Below are 24903 nucleotides of genomic sequence, written 5' to 3'. Positions count from 1 at the left end.
GAACCCTGTATTGAACAAAGTTGAAGAAAACCTGAGAAATAATCTCCACCTATCGCACAAATGTGTTGCCATCAGCATCACTTTGGTAGGATTTTTCAGTAGGCTATATCAGGTTACATGTAATTTATGTTGGAATGTTGAAAACGGCTAGTTGAAGGTCATGCTGAAATGTGACTCGCGATATGACTCGGGCACAAAAAAGCAATCGCCTTCCTGTCCGTGGTTGGCATTATACCGCATGTCATGTGTTCTTTCGATCCCCACTGCATAGTAGGAGTCCTTCTCAACGCATCCGCCCTGTACATGACAAACAGTGTGTAAACGAAGGAGGGGTCAGAAAGACGCCAAAGCATATGATTTAGTTGTATTATGCAGTGGCGTTCTCCTCTTACTTGAATTACAATGGGAACACTTTTTGTTTATTTGCACACGTTCCTGGCTTTACTATTTCAGTGTTTACAAAGTAGTGCATTTAACTTGGACATTTCCAACCCTTTAGTGCATTCGGGGCCACCTGATAGCTACTTTGGATTTTCAGTGGATTTCTTCAGACCGGATAACCAGTAGGTCATCTCTGTATTTTTGAAGCTCGGCCTACCATGACATTCTATTATGTGCTATTCTATTATGATTTCCCAGTACTGATGTGGTGTTTATATATTTGACTGGGGACTCATACAGGTTATTTAACGCAACCTGTCCAGATGTTAGAAGCAAAAGTGCGAACTTTAGTTTAAAGAAACATAGGCCTACATCATTGTCATTAGTTAACTCTTTCCAGGTTTAACCTCCTTGTTGGAGCCCCGAAATCTAATACATCTGTATCAGCTGCTGTGGTGGAGCGTGGAGCTGTGTACAGCTGCCCTTGGCAAATTGCAACAAAGTGCCAGCAGATTGAATTTGACAACACAGGTGAGTAGCGTAAATAACCGGAGGTTGTCGTGGACCACAATAAAATATGGTTGCCATGCAGTTATTGACTATGAAACATTTACCGGTGTCTCTGTGTGTGGTCGGGTGGTGTGTGTGTGTGTGTGTGTGTGTGTGTGTGTGTGTTTTGAAGGCCTCTGGTGTACCTAAAATGAATAAACGGGTTAGCATATGCCTGTTTTACGAAACGATTTCAGTGTTAGGCGGTTAGACCCTCGTTCGTGTTATAACTTGACCTGGAATGAGAACCACGAACACGTCGCCTCTTGTGTGAAAATGAGGAAGAATGCCTCCCTCACTAATACAGACTGTTACTTCTTTAAAGTATGAAGCAACATTGTTATCAGCTAATGGCTTCAAATGTACCTGCAAGTTCTTCACTATTTTGATGCTACCGCCTAGGTTACAATTGAGTTAGGCTTCAGTTGCCTTTATTTTTACAGTGCGTAAAACGTAAACATTTAGGCTTTTATGTTTAAGTTTATGTTTTCAGCTTTGAAAAATATTACAATTAGTGCCAGTGCAGGACCTATTCAATGAAGATGTTTATCTATTAGCCTAAGGTCAAGCCTTTAAGTGCATTAAATACATGGCTCTTACCGTGCTAAAATATCACATCAGTTGACACACAAGTGGCAGTGTGGTTTAGTGTGTTTTCTCATTCTAAACAGCATTCTGAGCTATCTTTCATTACATCTGGGTTGTGTACTCGACACAACTATAATATTTGCACGGAACAGGCCAAATAGTGTTTCTGTATTATATATCAACTAATTCTCTGTTTTCAAACTTCACAGTGCCATTATGCTTTCTGATCTATCGCAATATAGAATGGCTACAAAAACATCTCTAAAGGGAGAGCTAGTCTAAGCATGTATCAGGGCAGAGTGATGGGGCAATTCAGGAGCATGTGCAGATTAACTCATCCTCCTTAATCTCTGACGACTAGTCATTAGCCACAGGTCATGTCTCATCAAGCTGTGCATGACTTCAGTGTGCAGATCCAGTTACAAAAAATATTTCTGATCCCATACGCATTTATCAGGTAAAGACTCAGGTGATGCAGGCGATGACATGTTTTATGTGCCAGAAATAAGTTGTGTCTTTGCTTTACTTCATATGCATTTGAGATTCTGATATTATAATAATGTAATAATAATCTATAACTCATAAGGGCACATTTTGTGAGCAATAACATGACACCAGTTGACAGAGAACTAGCCCATGTACACCTTGTCCTAAAATGTTGTATATGTCAAAGAAAGATGGATGGATGGATGGATGGATATATAGAGGGATTATATTCATGCTGCATTTACACACATTTACATGGACTAAAGGGCCTTGGTGGTCTTTCAAAGTTGTGAAAATGAACTGTATGATAGTAATGAACATGCAGTTCCCCAACAGATGATCGTAACAATTCTCTGGGGATGGAGTTTAAGTCCCGTCAGTGGTTTGGTGCTACCGTGCGTTCGGATGGCGAACACATACTGGTGAGCATTCTGGAGCTCTGAACTACAAGACAGGCCTCTTTATCACCCCAGGTCCAGCAGCAAGCGTGTGGTCACTTTATTCTCCCTGTGTCCAGGCCTGTGCTCCTCTGTATCAGTGGTCTACCCCCGAGTTCTCTGACCGTGAGACTGTTGGAACCTGTTATCTCAAGAAAGGGGGAAAGATTGTTGAGTACTCGCCTTGTCGCAGAAGTATGTATACCACAGACATCCTCACAAAGGCCAAGAAATATTCATGTAAATGTGGGGAAAGGATAATGTAATATTAATTTGGCGAAACCGAGACACACTAGCAATTTTCTGTTAAAGCTGTTTAAAACCAAAGACAATCCAGATGTCATAGGTGCCGGCATTTTGTAACAGGAAGTCTCTATGTCTTATATTAATTCTTGTTTACTATCTGGTAAAGATATTCAGATATAACTTAACTAGCGCATACCATTTTTAAATACTTTAAATATTGGTGGGAGTCTTGAACTTCAATTGTTACAACATTATCAACAAGGCAATACATTTTGAAATAAAGCTTCTGAACTTCAGTGTATAAAAGAATAGAAGACATTGAATGGTAATAGTGTTCACAGTTGATAGGGCAGAGGAATCACATAAGTAGTGATAATTCATTAGGAAAAAGAAAATGCTTATGTCTAGAATACGTATCTGACCGTTGGAGAGTTTGAATATAGCACTGTGCAGGAGAGGAAGTTTGAATTGAATTAGGGAGTCAGTTGAAACTGATTAGGCTGAATTGCTTAAACCAGCTAGGACGAATAATGGACCTTGGATCTAGTGAAACTGTTTTAAAAAGCGGCAGTTGCTGCCTTTCAAACCACAGTTTCAATGCTGTTACATCCATCCGAATGAATTTGTATTTGTTTGCATGTTATTGCAGAGTCGCATAAACCTAGTGGTCAAGGATTCTGCCAGGCTGGCTTCAGCGCAAACTTTGTGAAAGTATGCTTTGGCTTTACTTTGCTCACACTTATCATATTTCAAAGAACAGTATCTTAAAACTGCAGCCATTCACACATTTAACATGACAGTAAAGATGCATTTACTGTAGTCCGTTGGATCATAAGCTGAGAATGTGTTAATTTTCTTTAACGTTACCTGAGCATATTATTTTGCTATGCTGAAATATGTTTCTAAACAGAATATATTGAATGAATTCAGTTTCGTCAGTTGCACCCAGAAATGTTCTGAGCTAGAAAACAGTTACTAGATAATGCTCTTCAATCCTTGAAAACTGAACTTGCATAGCTGTGTATTTTTACAGTTACTGATTGTCTTTAATCGCTTGCAGAATGAGAAGAACAGAGTGGTGGTTGGAGGACCAGGTAGCTTCTACTGGCAAGGTACATTTTTCAGATCTTGTATAAAAAAATCTGTGTGTTGTGTGTTTAATGTATTTAAGAGGTGCACCACTACTTACCATTGTCTTCAGCTACTGAGTCTACGTGTATCCGTTTCACAAGACATTTAAAACACCTTTGTATATTCCTATGGTATTGCCTTAGTATAACCAGATCATTGATAATCAGATCACAAAGATCATTGAAATTTACATTTACATTTAGCAGACGCTTTTATCCAAAGCGACTTACAAGGATGTATACACATTTTACATTTAAACTGATGGCACACTGCACATGGGGAAGCATAGCAACCTAGTGATTACTAAACGACTCCTCTACCTCCTGTACCACTGTTGCCCCAAAATTGTGTTTAAAGGACGTTTGTGTTTACAGGGCAGCTGATCTCTGATGACATTTCAGAAGTCCTTAGTAGGGTCAATAACCTGTACATCACACCATATGGGAACCAGCTTTCCACAACAGAGGGTAGTCCCCTTTTCGACGACAGTTACCTTGGTAAGAGAACAGCCTCAGGACTTCCACTTTGTTTTTTTGGTAGAGTAATGCAGTACAATGCTTGGTTGAAAGGCTATTTCTGGTCCTTTTTTTTCCACAACCTTCTTGAGAAAGTAATCTTGTTGTCTTTTTCAGGATATTCTCTTGCAGTTGGTGATTTCGATGGTGATGGACAAGATGGTAGGAGCTGATGTCATATCCACACATTCACACTCACATATGAGTTTGAGTGACCATACACAGTGACACGATGCATTAAAATATTGATGTCTTTTCCATCCCCTGTTTTGGACTACCTTACCGTTTCTCTTTTCCATCCCCTGTTTTAGACTACCTTACCGGGGTGCCCAGAGGACACAAAGTTGTTGGCTATGTAAGAGATATATTACATCTAGATTTGTTTAATTGACCCTGAAACTTGCAATGACATGTCAGGACTTACTCTACTCTTACTCTTACTTACTATGGAGTTTTTTTGGCCTCTTTATTCAAATGGCAATGCACTTCAATGTGCACTTTGGTCATGCAATCCTCAATTCAGTTTGAATTATTTTGAATTATTTTGATTCAGGTGAACCAAGTCTAATTTATAATGAAAATAATTTAAACTAAACTGATGATTGCATTGCAACTTTGCAGGTTGCATTGCCAATTGCAAAATGCATTTTCAAATTGCATGACCAAATTGCACATTGAATTGGCAATTCCAAAATGCATTGCTATTTGAATAAAGAGGCCAGAAAACGTTCATATAAAACAACTGAAACAAGCCCCTTTAATACTATAATAATAATGTTTTCCATTATAGGTCACCATATTTAATGGAAGAAATATGGAGTCCATGGCAAACTTCACTGGAACACAGGTAAGGTCTTTAATGTCTGGAACACAGGTAAGGTCTTTAATGTCAGTGTGCTAAATGTCATAGGTTTGAAGTCTATGTTGACTGTGTATATTTTTCTTGGTAGATGGCAGCCTACTTTGGCCATTCCGTGGCAACGGCTGATATAAACAATGATGGGTAAGTACAAACATTCTAGCAGTGTTATTTTAGTGGTGCTAGCTGTTAGTTTGCGTGTGTGTGTTTCTTTGTTTCCAAATCTTCGTCTTTTGCCTAACCATGCTGTCTTCCTCTCTCTTTTCAGACACCTGGACGTTTTCGCAGGAGCTCCCCTCTTTATGAGTCGAACCTCTGACGATAAACTCCGGGAGCTTGGACAGGTGTCTGTATATTTGGGCCTTGCCGGATTTTCTTTCCAGCAACCGGTCCACCTAAATGGCTTCGAAGCATATGCACGCTTCGGCAGCGCCATTGCCTCACTTGGTGATCTTGACCTCGATGGATACAATGGTGAGTCATGTCTGTGGATATGTGTGTGTACCACATCTTTTCAACGATAGAGAGAGAGAGAGAGAGAGAGAGAGAGAGAGAGAGAGAGAGTAAATGTTACTAAATGTAATTTGTTTAACTGTATTAATTTACATCATCAGAAAAGTAAAATAGCCATGAGACTTCCTCTTCTCTACCCTCAGACATAGCCATCTCTGCTCCTTATGGAGGTGCTGATGAGAAGGGTTTGGTGTATGTGTATAACGGGCAAGCCAGTGGCATAGGCTTGGTAGCCTCTCAGGTCCTGCAGGGCCAGTGGGCTTCAACATCCACACTTTCACCAAGCTTCGGCTACTCGCTGCAAGGAGCAACTGACATTGACCAAAATGGCTACCCAGGTACTGTCACCTTCCATGTACTAGTATTCTTGAAAATATTCAACATAGTGGTTGAATGTACGTGTTCTTTGTGCCACTTTAGTCTCAGCAGATGATGACCCTGTTCTTGGGCTAATAATTGAAGTCCATTGCCCCCCTTCTCAACAGCACAGATCTTACTACTGTGAATATACTGTACATAAAAATGTATAATGTGAACCTATTTCTTGGAAACTGAAAGTGATTTAAAATTTCTATTCTCTGCTGTCATAGATTTGATAGTTGGAGTCTTTGGAGCTGATAAAGCAGTGTTGTACAGGTATATAAAGAATATGTATTTTTCTCTCTTTGTCAAACATTATTGAAAATGTTTCATATCATTTATACCTCTCTGAAAGATGTTGCGTATGTCTACTCTGTGTCTTTGTCTACTCAGAGCTCGCCCCGTCATTTCCACAAATCTAACTTTGGAGATCAATCCTCAAGTCCTAAACTTAGAGGACAAGACCTGCCAGCTTCCTGGTACAACTACAGCTGTCACCTGGTATGGTCACATTCACGTCTATAGAGAGAAGGGAGATATAACCTTAGTTAATGTCTAAATGGTGTATTTTGCTAGGCCTCCCAATGGCAAAAGTAGGCTACATAGTGTACTGTGATGTTGAAAACCACATTATGTGTGAAGCCTCTCACATGAGTGATCAGGGTGTAACCAACCAATTGTGTAACACTAAGTAGCTAAAGTAATGTGGTTATATTAGAGGATATGGATATGGATCCAGCCATTGTTTGAGCTTTTCTCCAATAGTAACCTAATAATTTTGCAAGAAATGGTGGTGACCAAATCAAATAGAAAAAAGTACATGTTTATTTGATTGTTTCCTTTTTTTTAGTTTCAAGGTCAAGTACTGTGTGCAGGCCAAGGCCAGGTATATAAAGGGGCTTGTAGAATTAAGTAAGTGTTTTTCAACCCTTTTGATTTGTGTGAATGAACCATAGACGGAGAGGTGACCATCATTCTTTATTAATACACACATGCTTTTGAGATTTAGCATATCTTTCCCAAAGAGTTATCTGTTATATTTAATTGAAGGCTTGAATGTTCCAGTCATATTTTCAGCAGTAACTTTAAACACATTTAGAGGTTGAGGGCAAATGCCCACTGATGATTATAAGAAATAAGAAGCTTGAAATAAGTAAAATAACTGTATATAAAAAGCGTTATGATCTCTTTATAATGCTTGTGTATCCAGATGTGCAGGTTGATGTGCAGCTCGATTGGCTCAAACATAAGGGGACAAAGAGAGCTCAGTTTCTGCTCAACAAAACATCCAAGCACACAAGTAATATCACCGTGCTCCTCACCAACGAACCTAACTGTCAGCAACTGGAGGCCTTTGTCATTGTGAGGGACTAAGCTATTCTTTCATCAATGGAGATTTGTTTTCAAAGCAGTCAGAGTGATTCATCTTCTCAACATGATGACTTAATAATCCAAACCAAACCGTATGTATTTCAGGATGATTCAAACTTCCGGGATAAGATCACGCCCCTCTCAGTCTTTTTGGATTATAGGATAGATTATGACAGTGCGGAAGACTCAACAGGACTCATACCTGTCCTTACCCAGCTCAGCCCAACCAATGCATCCAGACAGGTGTGACTCTATGTGCATGCCCTGACACTTCAAAGGCTAGTCATTAAAAACACCAGTCTGAAGCAATCTTGTCAGGTGTGGTGACTCACTTACATGTTTCTTTTAAGATTGTGACGAGTGTCTTTTTGTGCTTGTCAGGCTCATATTTTACTGAACTGTGGAGATGATAACATTTGTAAACCAGATCTACGGTTGACTGTGAAAAGGTAACAGACTAAGTGAAAGAGTATAAGTACACCTATGTTTATGCTTGGAGATTGTTTGTTCTTTATCACCAAGGCAACTGTGATCATAGGGATATTCGGTTTGCACAACACATCTCACCACATACTGTCTTGTCTCTCTCTCACTCTCCCTCCTCCATTCTCTGTGCCTATTCATGTGTCCCTTAGTGACAAGAAGCAGATGAATATAGGTGATGAGCACCCTCTGACTCTGGATGTCGTAGCTGAGAACCTGGGTGAAGGGGCGTACGAAGCAGAGCTTCACGTCTACATCCCCCCTCAGGCAGACTTTATTGGAACAGTCCGAAAGGAGGTATGACCAGACCATTAAACCACTCAGCTGAATCTTACACGATTTACATCAATTCAACCTGAAAGAAGAACTGAAATAAGACTTTCCAGAGTGAAATGAAGGGAGTTACAGCTTGGTACTGCATTACATAATCTTGGTGTCTTGAGCAACACAGGATGTTTCAAATGAATGTTCTTGTGCAGGCACGCAGCTCCTAAGGCTATGTAAAGTAACAGCCGGATGTGAAGACATATTAGCCAACAATGAAATAAAAGCGATGGTAATGGCATGCAGTGCTCCCAATTTTGGTTATAGGCCCTAACTCATCACATCTTATCAACCACCTGTAACAGTTTTAGTGAATCTCGTACAACACAAAGGTCAACGCTACTGCAGAAACAAAAAGGATATTGGCTGATGGTTTTGCAGTACTCCTACATAGCTTCAGAAATCAAAGCCTCATACTCTCCAGTGAGACACTTACACAGTAATCAGTTACAAAACTGTTGAGATTGTTAGTATTTGCTCTGACACTCAGAACAGAGGAATAACACTCAGTCCTTGACCTTCCTTTATGGGACCAGGGCCAGCCTCGTCTGTCTTGTGCCTACAGACGGGAAAACCAGACCAGGGAGGTGGTGTGTGATCTCGGGAACCCCATGAAATCAGGAACTTCTGTGAGTAGAGTTGTTTTTACTGTGGCATATAACACATTGAACAGGAAACCGCTGAGGTGTGTGTTACGTGTTTCACATGCAGCAATGATGCTATCTTTTTGCTACAGCTGTCAACCAGCCTGCGGTTTGGTGTCCATCATCTGTCTGATCAGGACACTCAAGTGAAGTTTGATCTGCAGATCCACAGGTACTCTCTGGCACTTCTGAACTGTCACAGATGAAACAGATAATACACTTCTTTTTTTATTTATTATATACTCGTGTGACATTTTTTTATTGAATTTACTGCATTTATTTTGTTGCATTAGCTCCAATGAGTTCAATGGCAGCAGTGACTTGGTCTCCAGCATCACCAAACTGGCTGTTTTAGCTAGGATGGAAATACGCAGGTACTGCAAACTAACACTGGTGCAAAAGTTTTATTTTGAGTGTGAACCCTTAGCCTCTAATAACGTATATAAATGTATAGTTTTATTTTTTATAGTTTTATTTTGAGTGTGAACCCTTAACCTCTAATATGTATAGACATGTCTTTGCTGTGTTGTTGTATTCAGTGCATCAGTACCCACTCAGGTCATTCTTCCCATTGCAAACTGGAAACCTAAAGACCCACCAGTAACAGAAGATGACATTGGTCCAATGGTACAACATATATATGAGGTTTGTACAGTATGATTTAAAACACAGACACAGACTGGCAGTCCGAGAGACAGTATGAACACATTAAACCATAAAACAGTGTTAACAATGTTGTGTTGCTCTACCAAAGAACAGACCAGCTTCAGGAGCGAGACCACATTCACTCTATTGAGAAATATTCTGCATCCTCCCTGACTTCTTATCTCCCTGTTCACCAGTTGCGTAACAATGGCCCAAGTGTGATCAGTAAGGCTGTGATAGATATACACTGGCCTTCTAGCTTCAGCAATGGAAGCCTGCTCTACATCACCGCATTTGACCATGAGGGGAACATACAGTGCCGTGCAAATACCCAGATTAACCCTCTGAACCTCACAGTGAGTGCATGCATGTGGTTGTGCAGATTACTGGCATTAAACACAAACTTTGATCTCTGTAAACTCTTCAACGTCTTTAAAAAGACTGTTAATGACTTCTGCATCTTGTAGAGTCCTCGTGTGGAGAGTAATGATACAGTCCCAGGTGGTGGAGACAACCGGGGAGAGGCACGGACGCGGACTCGCCGTGATGTCACAGACAAATCAGCAGATGCCGCAGCACTCCGGGTGATTTTGGTGAGCACATGCACATGCACATGTACACACACACACACACACACACACACACACACACACACACACACACACGCACACACACGACACACACTCCGGGTGATTTTGGTGAGCACATGCACTTATTTCCAAATTCAGTTTTTTCTTCAGTAGATTTTTTGAGTACACAAGTCTCACAGTAGTTTGTCTTTAACAATGCATGTATGTTCATAGGCATGCCCCCCCACACACACGCACACGCACACACACACACACACACACACACACACACACACACACACACACACACCGAGTATACAGCAGAGAGTGACCATATTCTCAAAAGTTTGCATTAAACAAATGTTTTATTTGCATGGCTTTGTAGAACACATTTGTTTGTAATGATTGCTTCGCCATTATAGTACAATTTTGTCCTCTTGGAAATACTTCCAGTATCTTATGGTTCTAAAATAAACAATGTGCATTCTTGTTTTTAGGATTGTGACACAGCATTGTGTTTACAAATAAAATGTGAGGTGGGTCGTCTGGAAAGAGGACAGCGTGCCATTGTATTAATTAAATCACGACTCGCTGTCTCCACCTTCCTCAAGGTAGCTGCACTTTTTAATGTGTTTAAATAATCAATTTCCTTGCCATCTGATTAGTAGTTTAGAATGCAGGGTAAGATTTGTATAGTGCTAAAACATACTAGTAAGTTTATCTATTACTACTTCTTTTCTATTTTTGAGACATTGCTTCTTCTGAAATTCTAGTCATCATATTATAGAATATTTAACATTGTTGACAGTGAAGTGGAGTTGGTGTGTGCTAAGGAATCTGTGGTCTGTGTTCTCTCAGACAGAAACTCAAAATGGGTTGTATAGTGTTGTTTCATCTGCCTCCTTCAACGTAACAGAGATGCCATATAAACAGCTGGTGACTGAGCTACCATACAACTCGACCACTGTGAGTGGGCTACTGCAAAAACACAAAGACACACACACACACACACACACACACACACACACACACACACACACACACACACACACTTTCTTTGCACATCCAAATCAGGAAAAACCGAGGGTTCATTAGCCATGGAACAGTGATTGGACGATCTAAGTGCAGGACACAATGGTCGAACATTCTTAGACTGATTTTACAGAAGCTCTTACACCGAATCTCCTGGTTAGTGCAATGAGATTTGACTATGTCCCTTCTCTTTATCCCTTTTGCATGTCTGTGCTATATGAACACAAAGATACAACAAAGATACAACAAATGCACACACACACACACACACACACACACACACACACACACACACACACACACCATTTTCCATCATACACATTCCAATTTCTGTCTGTGCAGACAAGCACTATTGTGGAGTCACTGTTGACTGGTCAGCAGTTGCCAGTTCCTGCATGGATAATCGCGCTGGCTATTCTGGCAGGACTTCTAGCGCTGGCTCTGCTCATCTTCATCATGTACAAGGTGGGTCTCACTAGCAAAGTCATAAAACAGAGCAAGAGGGCTGGAATTGTATCATATTGGAAGATAGCAGTTCACAAAAGATTTGGCAGGAGGGGATGGACATCATTTTGAAAGTTCACCATTAGGTTAATACATGGTGAGACATTTTGTTCCTCAGCACATGTGATGATAGCTTTCAGAATCAGTAAAGGCGGCTGGCTTATGTATTCAAAAATACATCTTACTACAGCAGTCTGAACCAAGTAGCTCTTTATGACAGATATTTAGCTTGAAGCCAGTCTAATCCTGCTAATCTCTCTTTTGTGCGTTTATGCAGTGCAGATCTTCTCTGTTTATCTCACTTACCAACCATTTTTTCAGTGTGGTTTCTTCAAGCGAAGCCGTCCCCCACAGGAAGACCATGAGAAAGAGCAGCTCCAGCCGCCAGAGAGTGGAGAAGGCAATGCAGAGACCTGAGTGCACTTGCTACAGAGCCAACACCATAGCAGCGGTGTGTTTGTATTTGTGTCTTGAAGTAACATCTGAATCACCAAGCAACAGCTTTTAACATGACCAGGAGGATGACTTAAGAGCACAGCTTACGCTACTGATTCAAAATCCAGTACTTCAGTTTTAAGGTCTTGTATTTTTAACGATGTTGAAATATGTAAATATGAGCACCATTTGTTTTGAAAAGAAGATGTGACCGGAGTTACTGAGGAGTTCCTATTTCAGCTTCTGCCACTTTTATAAAACATGAACATTGACAGCCTATGGGATTTTCTCAAAATTAATGTTTATGCATTTTTAATCAACATGACATAAGGTTTTAAATGTGTTAGTCTTTACATAATTCTTTATTTCATAATATATTTTACTTGTTTGGTAAACAAATGTGCACACATTACTGTATTGAAAGTATAGAGCAGCTTCAGCACCAGTTTTAATGTAGTTTCACAGAGACTTCTATTCCTTTATCATGAAAACGTATAGCACGTACAGCACCTGGCATGTACAGCACTTGCTATACGTTTTTTTTTTCTTTCCATTATAGGATAGCTTTCTTGTCTGCTTACCATATGTTATCTTTTTTTTGACCCGGCATTTTCCAAAGTATACAGTTCTTAACACAACCATTTAATTTCACTTACATGTCTGGAATCAGAGAGTGCATACTACTGAAACTGAAACACTGTAACTGTGCAATATAGAATATGCATTTTTAAACTATACCACTGTCTTCTAGAAAAAAGAAAAACATTTTGAGTTGGTGTTGGGGTCTTCGTGCAGACAACATTTTCCCAGGCCCTAGACTGCACAGGGCATCAATGCTTTAGTGGGGGATTTAGACAACTAAACAGTGCCAAAAGAGTCAGGGCACCCACTGGCTATTGCTTGAGTCTGAAATGTTTTAGCAGGTGTTGAATGTTATGTATTTTGTTTCTCTGTGTGTACTGATAATTAGAGTGCCGAATAGGACACAGCATGTAAGACCTGCCTGTCTGGACATGCTTTGGGTGGTATTGGTACCTAGAGGTGTTCAGACTTAAATTAGGCTATTATTCTTACAAGTTCACCATTCTTATCTCTGTGCAGTTCTTTTTTTTGCCATGACTTATACTTGTGAAATGAATGCTGAGCTGTTATTGGCACACATGCGAGTTGCGATATTTTCATGAGATTGGTGGTGTGGGAAATATTTTTTCAATAAACAGAAATGATGACAAAGTTGAGAAAGACTGTGTTGTTGCTTAGTGATGTAGGCTACAAAAGCATGTTCGATGATTGAAGGTTTGATCTACATTGCCTGAACATTTTGTATTAGGCCTATTATTGAATAAATTAGTTACAGAAAGGACATATGCTTATAGACAGATGACTAAATATGTGTTTTACTCGTGAAGTAAATAAACCTTGGTAGTCTAGACGGATTTTCAGGCTAATCAAAAATCGGACGTCTGATGTAATGTGACAATCGAGTTCCAGCAGTCACTTCCGAGTTTGACCACGTTACTGTGGAAACGAGATCAAACTGCTTGCGTTTACTGTGGGAATCAGAACGAACAGCATTCAAACGGGTGAGACACGTTCAGATTACAAATTGTATGCAAGATAGCTAAACATAATCTTTCACTGTGTCTGATTTTACAGTGACAAAGTAATCTCTAGTAATTTAAGTTTACTTAGGGTCGTTAGTTCAACTGTCCGGCTGCCCAATCTACTTAAGTTTCAGATTTTTTGGTAACGTTAGTTTGAAAATAGCTAACATTACGTTCAGTCTCACTGTAAATCCGTAACTCAGGGTACAAGGTGCCATGTTCAGTATCCTATCGCAGCAATAGTTAGCCTACACATCAACGCATCTGCACTATTATTTCGATGAGACTCACTTCGGTTATCCTTGCATTACACGGAGAATTGTTTAGGTGTATTGGAATGCTAAAGGCCGATCTTGCCCTCTCCCATTGAAACCTTTGCATACAACAACATGGTCTATTTATTAACTAACACTAAAATGACATGAATACATGTAATAACTTTCTATGAGCGTATGTATGCTTATACTTAAGTTTATGATACAGGCCTAATATTTGATATTTTTCAATCTCAGTGTTACTACTCAGGTCACTCATGGAATGATCAGCCTTTGCTAGCAGAGATTGATTAAAACAAATATGCCTTGAGGAAGAACTTGTTGCTTCCCCTGACAAATCATTGGAACGTGAAAAAATGAAATGTCCTGAGCACTGAAAATGTCCTCTCCGAAAAGAGACCAGGATGACAGAACAACGCTCTCAGGATCCACAGCTAAGGCTGTAAACGGTAATAAAATGGATAAGACACAAGTTACAGTGTCAGTTCCTGGCACACCTTCCATACCCCCAAAAGTCATGGAGTGTCAGATGGGCCGTGTCATCGCACCAGTCTCTTGGTCCAATCCTCCCCAAATTGGTGCCGTAGACACGTCAGGCCTCGTCCCTCACTCACCACCTGTGTCAATGATGGAGCTTCCACAGATGGTCTCTGCAGTGGGCCATGAGTTGGCTTCTGGTGAGTCACTATGGACAGAGGGCCCTTTGATGATTCCAGCAGTGCTGGGCGCAGACATTCCTGTCAAGGTTGGGCAGTCATGCGAGGGCTCGGCAGTAGACAGGTGAGTGCAAGATAAGTTATAAACTAGTGAGAATTTGTCAAGATATAGGGGCGCTGTTTATTGGGGTTTGTCCCTATAAATACATGTTTCTGTGTACTTACCTGTGCTAAGTACCTATGTCATATTAGAGCACAAGATATGTTGAAACAGACACCATGCTGCTCTTAACAGTTTTGCAGATGGAGGAGCTGCCAAGCCTAAGTGCAGGGATCAAGACAATGAGGCAAAAGCAGAAAAAGAGAACAAGTCCAAATCTAAACCACTCACTGGTTTTGAAGTTGTAGAAATCCTGGCGAAGAAACGTCACCTCGGAGAGATGCACTTCTATCACTTACAGAAGGTGGAGAATTTTAGGTAGGCTATGGTTTTGCACACTATTTATCTGAAAAGTTTTTTCCCCCATTACTATTACGTTAAAATATGTATTATTTGGAAATCAATGGTTGAAATACTACTAACTACATGTTTCATTTGCAGGCCGTACGATTTACAGGTGGTTCCCAGTAGTAAGGCTGGCACAGATTACTACGTATTTTCGCCCTACACTGTGATACATATCCAGGATGGCTGCAGCACAACCCTCCTCACACTGGCTGAGTGGTACCGAGAGGCTGCGCTGTGGCGGAGTCTCAGAGACATTCCATTTTTCCGAGACTATATACTACACAAGGCTTTTACTGGGTAACTCACCGCATCATGGAGCCATCACATCTCAATCACGCTGGTAGAACTTTTACATTTAGACCCAGTTTATTTCTGTGGCAAGATATATTTTCTGAATATCTGAGTATTAAGATACTTAATTATATGCTTTCTGAATAGTACTTTAATGTTATACTTTCTGTACTTTATTATGTACTTTCATTTTAAATGGCACCTCATTAGCTTAATGCTTTATTATGCTATACATTTACACAGGTGGATAGTTCTAGTTAAGATGATTAAACAAATTGTGTTGTTTAGTTAAACATTTTAAATTGAAAGTTGAAAGTTTTTGATTGAGTTGAAAAAAAAGGGCTTGTTTATATATATATAAGTTCTTATATCTCTCCCTGTTGGACCAGGTGGCGGAGGAATGTGCGGCAATTGATCCTCCAGCGCAGGTCTAACATGCTGCAGGAGCAGTTGCTTATGACTGTGCCTCATTTCAGAGATGCTCTCCTCCAAATGTCAAGGTGGACAACTTTATATGTCTATATGTCTATTCCCTGTGAAGTATGTGGATTTTAACACATGCCATGGCATGTATATTAAAAAAACTGTCATTTCGAATATCAAGTGACATCTAGGGAAGGATCCTGGCCACCATTAGTTTTATCCAATACTTGACATGAGCCTACAAAGAGCAGTACTGCAAACTGTTTTCTAGATGTTAGCTGGTGTTTTTGTTTTTTAACACTGTAAGCCACATTTGTAGCCTGGAATAACCAGACCCAAATACATTTTGTGAATAGGGTCTGGCCACGCTGCATTTGGGATTGTTTCCAGTCAATGCATCTTAATGGGTGTAGTCTTTGAAACCACTGGACTAGCCTTTAACCAATCAGCATTTACCACTATAGGATTGCTATACTTCACCACTAACGGTGCAAGCTGATATATTAGCCTTTCCCCAAACCCTGTTGGCAATAAGGAAACAATGTATTTTGAATACATTAACATATTCCTTTTCCTTCAACTTCAATTCTTTGATGTTTGCTAGCATTGCTACCTCTGTTTGTATTGCTTCAGTTCTAGCACTGCCATCATTGTTGTTAAATGACCGTCAAAAGTGTATTTCTGTACTTCCAGAAGAACAGTAAACCAGTTAATTGTAAGTCTGCAAAGTTACTGAGTAAATCTTGTGTGGAGTTTTATTCATTAGGAAGATTTTACTAAGTCTCTCTTCTTCTTCTTCTTCTTCTTCTTCTTCTTCTTCTTCTTCTTCTTCTTCTTCTCCTCCTCCTCATAGATTAATTGAAGAGTTGAAAGAGGTTCACTGGCTGCCCCAGGATTACTCCAAGATGTACACACTTGTTGAATTTCAAATGACTCTGAATGAGAAGAACCAAGAGTCTCAAGGGTTTCTGGAGAAGTTCCTTCTATACCGGTCAATTGTACTAAGCATGGTATGCTTTCTCCGTTAAAATATGGGATGTATTTGACTAACATAGATTTAGACATTAAGTACATTAAGAATATATTGGGGAGAATTACAACATGAACAACAACGTCTCTTGTAAACAAAATGGTTATTTGCTGCAGCTTATTTATGCAATGTCTTCCACCCTCTCCATAAGACATTTTCAAACTTTACTTGGCCCAGTAATTGGTGTGATTTCGAAAGTATAGGCTGGTAGGCTACACAAAGTGGCTGAGGTCATTTCCTCAACGTTTCTTTTCAAATAAATACATTTACAACTTAATTCAATTTGTTTGACCACAATATAACTCATTGTCCTCACAATAGAATTACTCTATTCAATTGTCTATGTTGGAAAACCCCTTTGCAGTAATTTGAGCATGTTGGTCTTTTGCCCAGGGTGTCCTGCATGTTTGGACACCCTCTTCAGTGTTGAATTGCCAGGCATTTCTTTTGGTGCATTCATGCTATAGTGTTTTCCTTTGCACCAAGGCTGTTTTACCGGATAATTCTGCATTACCGTTTGAAAAACAATGAATACGTTGCTATCAAATGATTTGTCTTTCATTGTCACCCAGGTGCATGAGGACAGCTATGCAGCTCACCAGGAGCTGCAGCTGCATATCAAGCAATGCCAGATCAACCAACGCAGCCAACCCCTGCACCAGCAGCTAGAGCACCACAGTAACCTTCAGAAGGACCTTGCCCATGCTGAGTATATCTTGCTGCGACTTGGTAACATAGCCTCTCTGGTGGACTGCATGATTGTACAGAGCTTGGTTACCATAATCCACCGTGAAGTCACATCTTTCCTCAGTATAGTTCTTGAGGTGAACATAAACCCACACACTTTTATCCCTTGTAGAATATTACAAAACCTTTTTGGCTTGTGTAACCCCTGTTGCAGTTTAAAAAAAAAAAATGTTTAATGACAAATATGCATGAAACAGCTTATGGTGTAGTGAGTGGGTATTACAATAGACAGTCATTGGGGATTTACATTGCGCTGTGATGTGTCAGCCAACATTGTTCATATTTGTCAAGAACATTTGATGACAAATATTTTACACTCTTAACACTATTAAATACTGAACTTTAATTTTGCACTCTGTGATTTGTGTAGTAATTGGTCAAAATTGAACATAAGTATAAACATGAACATAATTTTTTTTTATAATATATATTTTTAAGATACATAGGCCTAGAAATGTATTTTGGTTCATTTTTATGTTCCAGAGAAAGGGGCCCAAGCAGGTCAGTCTGTTTCATGGAGAGCTCATCTTTGGGGCAAAGGACCAGTTGACCATGTTCCCACCATTGCACTTGTTTCGGGATGTGTTACATGGTGCAGTGCTATCAGTGGCTGATTCCTTCATGCAGGTGAAATCCAATATTATTTTTAACCTAGCACTCTCATCTACCCATCTACCTTGATACTGAGCTGAACACTCTGATCTGCATGTTTTATGTATGTGAACATGTGTTAGCCCCTCACTAATTGACTATTCAATGCATTATGTCAGACATTTGACTCGTGTAGCTGTTCGGCTGACAGTGGGCTGTCTGACAGCTCCTTGACTGCAGTGACACACGGCCTTACTCCAGACATCAGTCTGACTCATACTACAGGAGAGACCTGGACTTCAGGTTAGATGCTGTAATGCATTATAATAATAATAATAAAACTTTATTTATATAGCATTAACACTATGTTGATGTTCGGGGTTAATCACAGTATATAGATTGCCTAACAATTAGTTCTGAATTATTATGAATTATAACAGATGCTAAATGAATTAAATTGATTAACAAGGAAGATCCTTGGCCAATGTTAGAGTTTAAGGGTACAATTATAAGTGACTGACCTTTTATGATATTTTCATGTGTAAGTGTATTGTAAACATACTTGTGTAATGTGTATTAATAATTAGCATCAAGATGTATAAACATTTTACCGAAACAGTAATGTCTTTGACAGAATTATTGTTCTTTTGCCATATCTTTGTAGCTCCGGAGCGTCAGACAAGTATGCTGACAGGTGTAAGCATCATAGACTCCAAGTGTGATTCTGGATGTGTACTGGAGAGCAGGCTCGTGCTGCCCTACCAGCCTCCCCTCATGGTACAGGGCCAGCGGCTGCGGGGCCATTACTATCCCCTCTCCCGAAAACAGCTGGAGTGGTACCTGGGCCTCAGCGCCATAGTGGAGGAGGTGGAGAGAGACCAGTCCAAGATCATGCAGGTAATACTTCAGAATTATAATAATAATAATAATAATAATAATAATGATAATGCATTTTATTTGTAACGCACTCTTCATTCAAAATAATCTCAGAGTGCCACAGAGCCAGTACATAGTAAACAAATATGTGTGAATGCATTCATAAGTAAGGGATAATGGACGACATGGAGTTTGGGTGGCATATAATAATAATAATGCACGTTTGAGGTGGTAATACGCAAAGCACTGAAAACTGAACCAACTGCATTTAACCAAAACCACTCGTGTCTATGACATCTTCTCCGTTTAACACTGATTCTGGTCTTGCCATTATTATCCCCTTCTTCCAGGATGCCCAGGCAGAAGTACAGAAGCTGTGTAAAAGTTTCTCTTGGTTGGAGGATATTCATTTGTTTACCAGCCATTGGAGCGCAAGCTCCCTGAACGCCATGAGGGGTTTGACATCCCTGCAGTATGAGGAGCACATTCAGAAGGTTCGCCTCTGGATTGACAGAGTGCGCACCCTGCCCCCTCTTTTCACCACGTCTAACAAGCTGTTCACAGTTAATTGCTTACAGATCCAGAACAAGATAGGTGAGTGTGCTTTCTATGTGTAAATAATAAATACACAAATAAATAATCTTCAAATGTGCATATTTGTTAAAATAAACACAGAGCTGACACAAGGACATAAAAGTTAAATTGTCTAAGTTTAGAGTTGAAGATGCTAGCTTAGATAATAAAAGGGTGCTTGAAAAGCTCTTTGTCATATACAAATAACATGTTTACAAGTTTGTAGTGTTGTTGTTGAATAGATACTGGTATGGTTAATCTTTTCCAGAACCATTATTGAACTCTATTGAAGAAGATTTCCTCACCCTGTTGGCTGAGGAGATTCAGCTGCGCTCTCAAAGCCTGATCTCAGAGCTCAAGGGTGTTGAGGATGGCCTGAAAGCTGAGCCCACTGACTTCAACGACTTTACCCATTTTGCCATCATGGTACAATTGTTATGTATACGCTTGTTCTTGTGTCCGTAACAAATAAATGAAAATGGAAGAGTGGGTAATTAAAATGGAGAATGGGTGATATGAATAAGTAGTAGGTACCTCATAAGTGCTACGGTATCTCCTGCTGTGTATTATTGTGTAGGTGGAGCGTTGTAAGAAGATGTCAGACGATGCTCAACCACAGATGGAATACATCCACTCTCTTCAGGAGACTGTCAGCAGGAACTTCAGACGTGTCACTCCAGAGGAGGTGGCCCTGGAGGAACAGGTGAGTAGGCAATTGACTCAACCTGTAAAAGACATGGAACACACAATGCACAGCGTATGCAGTACATCAGAGCATGTGTCCCTTTTACACATGGCTCAACAATTGAAGCTGGTGAGCTAGGCTGTAGTGCTTAATAATAATAATAATAATAATAATAATAATAATAATAATGCATTTTATTTGTAGCGCACTCTTCATTCAAAAGAATCTCAGAGTGCCACAGAGCCAGTACATAGTAAAAACATAGTTAAAACATATTTAAAACAACCTATAATAAAAAATAAAAACTATAATTATGCTTAAAGAATTTAGATAAGCACGCCTGCAGCAGCTGCCTCTTCTAATGGCTCCTTAGAGGCTTTAGTGTATTTGAAGCTGGCGAGATTTTGCAGCATCTGATCTAGTAGTCAATACAACAATAATAAATAGAAACTGTCTCAATATAGGTTAGGTCATTAGGTTTATTTAGGAAATGATTTAAAGCTGCAGGGTGAAATGCATATATATATACACAGTATATACATACACACACACACACACGCACACAGACACACCCATACAAATACACACCCATTCAGGTCTCAGTGCTTTGGCATTGTTGTGATAATAATACCTCATTTGCATTTATGCTCCTTGTGTGCAGATGCTGGATTTGTGGGACCAGTTTGTATTCCTCCTCAAGCAGGCAGATGAGACAGTTAGCGATGCCCTTCCCTCAATGGCACTCACCCTTAATAACAACTTCCAGTCTCTGGCGCAGGAGCTAGCGGACACGGTGTCAGGTGCAACCTCAGGTGTTTACCTAGATCCCAACCAGAATGCTGCCCAGGTCGTCTCTAAACTCAAGGCCATATGCAGACAGCTAAATGTTACCTCTGTGCGTTTGAAAGAGCTAAGCCGGACTAGCAAAGCCCTGAGAGGTAAGTTGCCGTTACCATTTCGAAGGTTATGTCAGTTAAGTGAATTTTTTTACACACCAACACACACACTCTTTTTCTTTTTTTCTTTTTACATATATGACCTTTTCAGGGGAACCAATGGATTTGACCTTTGTTGATGTAGCCATGCAGAAGATTGAGACCCGCAAAGAACTGTGGGAGTTTATGACAGTCTGCAAATCACAGATTCAAGAATGGATGCAGCTACTGTTCAGTAAGGTGAATATAAAACAGAACACTTTAGTTGTCACAGTATACATAAGGGACAATTACACCTGATTTCTTTTTAACTACGTGTTTGGCAGTTTGTGGTGGCAAAAGCTCAGGAGAAGGTAGAGGAATGGCGACAACAGGCATTTGTTTTATCAAGAACAATCCCGCCTCAAGATGCCGTGCTTCAGGGGGCGCTGCAGATTGTGGGAGACTTTAGCCAACAGCTACCTGTGCTTGCTGAACTCAGCAGTCCAGCACTGAAGAGCAAGCACTGGAAAAACATATTTAAAGGTCAGTTTATGGGCTGCGCAGTCTGCATGCTGTTGAATCAACATATAGCAAACAATAGGTCAGTTATTTGAATATGTGTCCACAACCACTAAAGGTATGGGACTGCTATACGCCCCTGCGTGGAATCTTACTGTGGCGGACCTCGTGTCAAAAAAGCTATTGGAGCATCAAAAAGCAATCAAAAAGGTCAGGACACATTTACAGTGTTCATCAGTTATATAATGTCTGTCTTCTGTTGCTTTACTAGACATATAGACTTTTTTATGTACTGTATGTATATATGTTTTACACCTGTTTACTAATAAATCAATCTCCATAGAAAAGCAGTCATTGCCAAAACATCCCTACATAATTTACTTTCTGTTTAAAGATCAAGCTAGTCAGACATGCATATTACCACAACACTGATTTAGGCTTCTGGTTACTGTAGATCTCCAGAGATGCTAAAGCGGAGGCAGATATGGAGCAAGTTTTCCGGAAGATTCAGCGGAGCTGGGAGGGGGCTCTTTTCCATCTTGCAAAGTTCATAATCACTGTGTGGGAAGAAGAGAAACCGCAGATGGGGAATTTCCGAAAGAAGAAGCCCTCTATCACACAGCAATCTTGTGACAGTGGCACATTCACCATAATTGGTTGGTTAAACATAATGTTTGTTTAACAATACTCACCGCTTCGTGCTATAGCATGTTCTCTTGGAAAGACAGCAGCTAATACAGATATAGGGATAGGCTATAGCTATAAGCTAATGATGCAAGCAGTCATTCTCTTTATTCTTGTTGTTCCATGAGTGACATACTGATGTTCCATTGTTGATTGCTTATATCATTCAGGTCTGGACACACTCCATTCTGAAACAGAGGACAGTGTAATGACCTTTTCAAACATGCTGCTCTCTCCTCATGTGGCTGATGTCAGACAGGACGTGGAATATTGGGTGCATCTATTACATGAGCTTGGTAATATTCTCATAGAGCTAAGTTTTCATCAAACTGTTTATTTGCTGCTTTTCCTGGCTATGAATATGTTTATCTTATGTTTTCTTGGTTAATGACCTTTGCAGAGGAGCTGCTTGGCTTTTGTGAAATGTACCAGCAGAAGTGGGTCTTTCTAAGTAAAATCTTTTATGAAACATCAGTAAAGAAACAAAACTCTGAACTGGTAAGTAAAGAATGTATTATTTAATTATTAGAAAATAAGAATAATGTTTATTTGCCATGACCCCTACATAGATAATGACTCAAAAACATTGAAGCCATGGGCAACACGTTAGTGTAAGGAGCATATGTTTTCCATTCACACATAACTAATATGTGTCTGTATGAATTCTGCATTAAGCGTCACTGATCACTTATTATAGTCAGGTGGCTTAACAACGCGATCGTGACAAGAGTGATAAAAGCATGAAATTTGGCACACAATTAGCTTATATCCTACTAAAAGATATTAGAAGGGGTGCCCAAGTGAAACTGCTAATTTTTTCGTTTTAATGAGATATTAAGTTTTGACCTAAATCAAGATATGCGTTACCTGTGGTCCGATTTTCAAAACGGTTATTTTGCCTAGAAATGCTTACCAAATAAGTAATAAATCAGTTATTTATGCATGTTTGTGTTTTCTTGTTTGTTTTTGATATCCACTAGTTTAAACAAATGTTCCTTTAAGTAGCAAAACAGACAAAAAGACTTGTGCCCGTGCGCGCGCTCATCCAAGATGGCGGGAAAGACGTAATTCTGCTATATCTGTTAGGTAAAACCGTTATTTTACCACCATTTAAAACCATATTTGCATTTGTATCTTTTATATGTATAAGGACTGTAATATTTTATTAAAGATTTGCTTCAACATCATTAAAATAGCACCAACAAAGGCGCATTACAGTACCAGGAGGCTACGCAGAAAAAGGTAAATTTGGCGCAGATTGAGCGTGTCTTTTCGCACATCAAAACTGATCATATGAGGAATGTGCTGTTATAAATTGCTCTACGATTTGCTCTCTGGACAATCACATTAACACATTGGCTTGCATCTCAACTTTTCTTGAACACATTTGCAACGTGAGCAGCGCTGTTTGCAGGTGCACGTAATCAGCTCTCTGCATACAGTATAGACACTTGGGGATAGTCATCCAAACCTAATGCTAACATTGCCGTGAAGTGGTGTTATTTTGCAGGCTGGAACGGAAACTGAACTTGTGCTTATTGCAACTGCAGAGACCGTTACATAGCTCTCTGGTTATCCTTGGTGCTCTGTTCCACACGGCAGAACTAGTGGGGGCCTATTTTCGCCAGGACACTTTCTGTTGTAAACTGAAAGATGCTGATACCAGTTCCGTGAAATGAGGAGACTGATGTCGTGGAGCTGGGATTGTGAGCAATGGACCTCATTCTCGCACATTTTGTTAAGTGTCTTTAATATCTTCAACCTAAGAAAAGATCTCCACCGGATCCATGAATGCCTGGAAATGTGTTCTTAAACGGCCAAAGTGTGCACTGATTCTTAAATTGAACGAGTGTTCTCGTTTTATTTATTTATTTATTTATTTATTTATTTATCACGAAGCCTCGTAGAATCATGACTATAAATGTGAAACGTAATTGTTAATGATACAAATATTCTTGTATTTATTATCATTATAATTATTGATGCCTGTAGAATTCATGTGAACGCACTCATCAACGATTTATCACAAATTTAGCCCTTAAGAACATGAGCGCACTCCAATCTGGCCTTGTAGCGCTCGCAAAGAGACGTCTCTAGCCAGTATTCTATCTCAATGATACGATCATAGGAAACAGAAATGCCCATTTGGTATATCTTTTCTATCAATGTCTTACTTCTAGTGGAGCTATGCATATTTAGCCCAACATATAGTGGTAGGGGTGGCTCACGAGATGCTGAAATGCGAGTTTGGCCAGTTTTCAGACTTCTCTTGATCCTCTATGTTGAGACCATAAAGAATGATAGAAACGAGAGACTTTAAGCTTGACGGTTAATATTTTGAATGGCAGTCCATTGGAAAGCACCCAGAAAAAATTAATCCTTTGTGTGCAAAAATGTCTTTCCTTAGCCTACAATTGTTGCAGCCCTCTCTAGAATTTCGGCGTCTTCTGAA

General features: G+C 39.8%; 2 protein-coding genes across 3 annotated transcripts in view; both read left to right on the top strand.

Annotated features, from left to right (window-relative positions):
- The first annotated feature begins 233 nt into the window (after positions 1–233).
- Positions 234–12936, top strand: LOC105901367 (integrin alpha-V-like). Of its 2 annotated transcripts, XM_031573332.2 has the most exons (30): positions 234–563; positions 782–912; positions 2341–2426; positions 2522–2636; positions 3337–3398; positions 3748–3799; positions 4193–4315; positions 4451–4495; positions 4645–4688; positions 5124–5180; positions 5284–5336; positions 5461–5666; positions 5849–6043; positions 6296–6341; positions 6459–6566; positions 6916–6977; positions 7276–7427; positions 7542–7679; positions 7818–7885; positions 8072–8216; positions 8780–8872; positions 8980–9059; positions 9181–9261; positions 9427–9532; positions 9730–9888; positions 10000–10125; positions 10599–10712; positions 10960–11067; positions 11476–11598; positions 11959–12936. In XM_031573332.2, exons 1-30 carry the CDS (start codon positions 403–405, stop codon positions 12052–12054), a joined length of 3135 nt encoding a protein of 1044 aa, XP_031429192.1. In that variant the 5' UTR covers positions 234–402; the 3' UTR covers positions 12055–12936. The 2 variants fall into 2 exon arrangements, with proteins under 2 accessions (XP_031429192.1, XP_031429193.1); XM_031573333.1 differs by lacking the exon at positions 234–563 and having other exon boundaries at positions 828–912; positions 2330–2426.
- Positions 12937–12940: 4 nt separating this feature from the next.
- LOC105901365 (dynein heavy chain domain-containing protein 1) overlaps positions 12941–24903 on the top strand; it is a 31486-nt gene continuing 19523 nt past the window's right edge. Inside the window, exons 1-20 of the mRNA XM_042708622.1 lie at positions 12941–13655; positions 14189–14731; positions 14903–15085; positions 15209–15412; positions 15796–15906; positions 16683–16839; positions 17432–17683; positions 18090–18233; positions 18377–18500; positions 18862–19094; positions 19424–19667; positions 19915–20072; positions 20224–20349; positions 20993–21269; positions 21379–21506; positions 21593–21791; positions 21886–21977; positions 22222–22423; positions 22622–22747; positions 22852–22949. Of these exons, the coding sequence (XP_042564556.1) occupies positions 14409–14731; positions 14903–15085; positions 15209–15412; positions 15796–15906; positions 16683–16839; positions 17432–17683; positions 18090–18233; positions 18377–18500; positions 18862–19094; positions 19424–19667; positions 19915–20072; positions 20224–20349; positions 20993–21269; positions 21379–21506; positions 21593–21791; positions 21886–21977; positions 22222–22423; positions 22622–22747; positions 22852–22949 (3381 nt within the window). The 5' untranslated portion in view covers positions 12941–13655; positions 14189–14408. The remainder of the gene's footprint in view (positions 13656–14188; positions 14732–14902; positions 15086–15208; positions 15413–15795; positions 15907–16682; positions 16840–17431; positions 17684–18089; positions 18234–18376; positions 18501–18861; positions 19095–19423; positions 19668–19914; positions 20073–20223; positions 20350–20992; positions 21270–21378; positions 21507–21592; positions 21792–21885; positions 21978–22221; positions 22424–22621; positions 22748–22851; positions 22950–24903) is intronic.

Source organism: Clupea harengus, chromosome 9 (assembly GCF_900700415.2).
Source record: "Clupea harengus chromosome 9, Ch_v2.0.2, whole genome shotgun sequence".
NCBI classification, from domain to species: Eukaryota; Metazoa; Chordata; class Actinopteri; order Clupeiformes; family Clupeidae; genus Clupea; species Clupea harengus.
This window is presented reverse-complemented; position numbering and strand designations above follow the sequence as displayed.

Excerpts from the sequence above, each read along its gene's own strand:
- LOC105901367 (XM_031573332.2), top strand. The coding sequence starts at position 403 with ATGGGAACACTTTTTGTTTATTTGCACACGTTCCTGGCTTTACTATTT. Across the intron at positions 4,496-4,644 it reads CGATGGTGATGGACAAGATG|ACTACCTTACCGGGGTGCCC; the intron begins GTAGGAGCTGAT and ends CCCCTGTTTTAG. Across the intron at positions 11,068-11,475 it reads TACCATACAACTCGACCACT|ACAAGCACTATTGTGGAGTC; the intron begins GTGAGTGGGCTA and ends CTGTCTGTGCAG.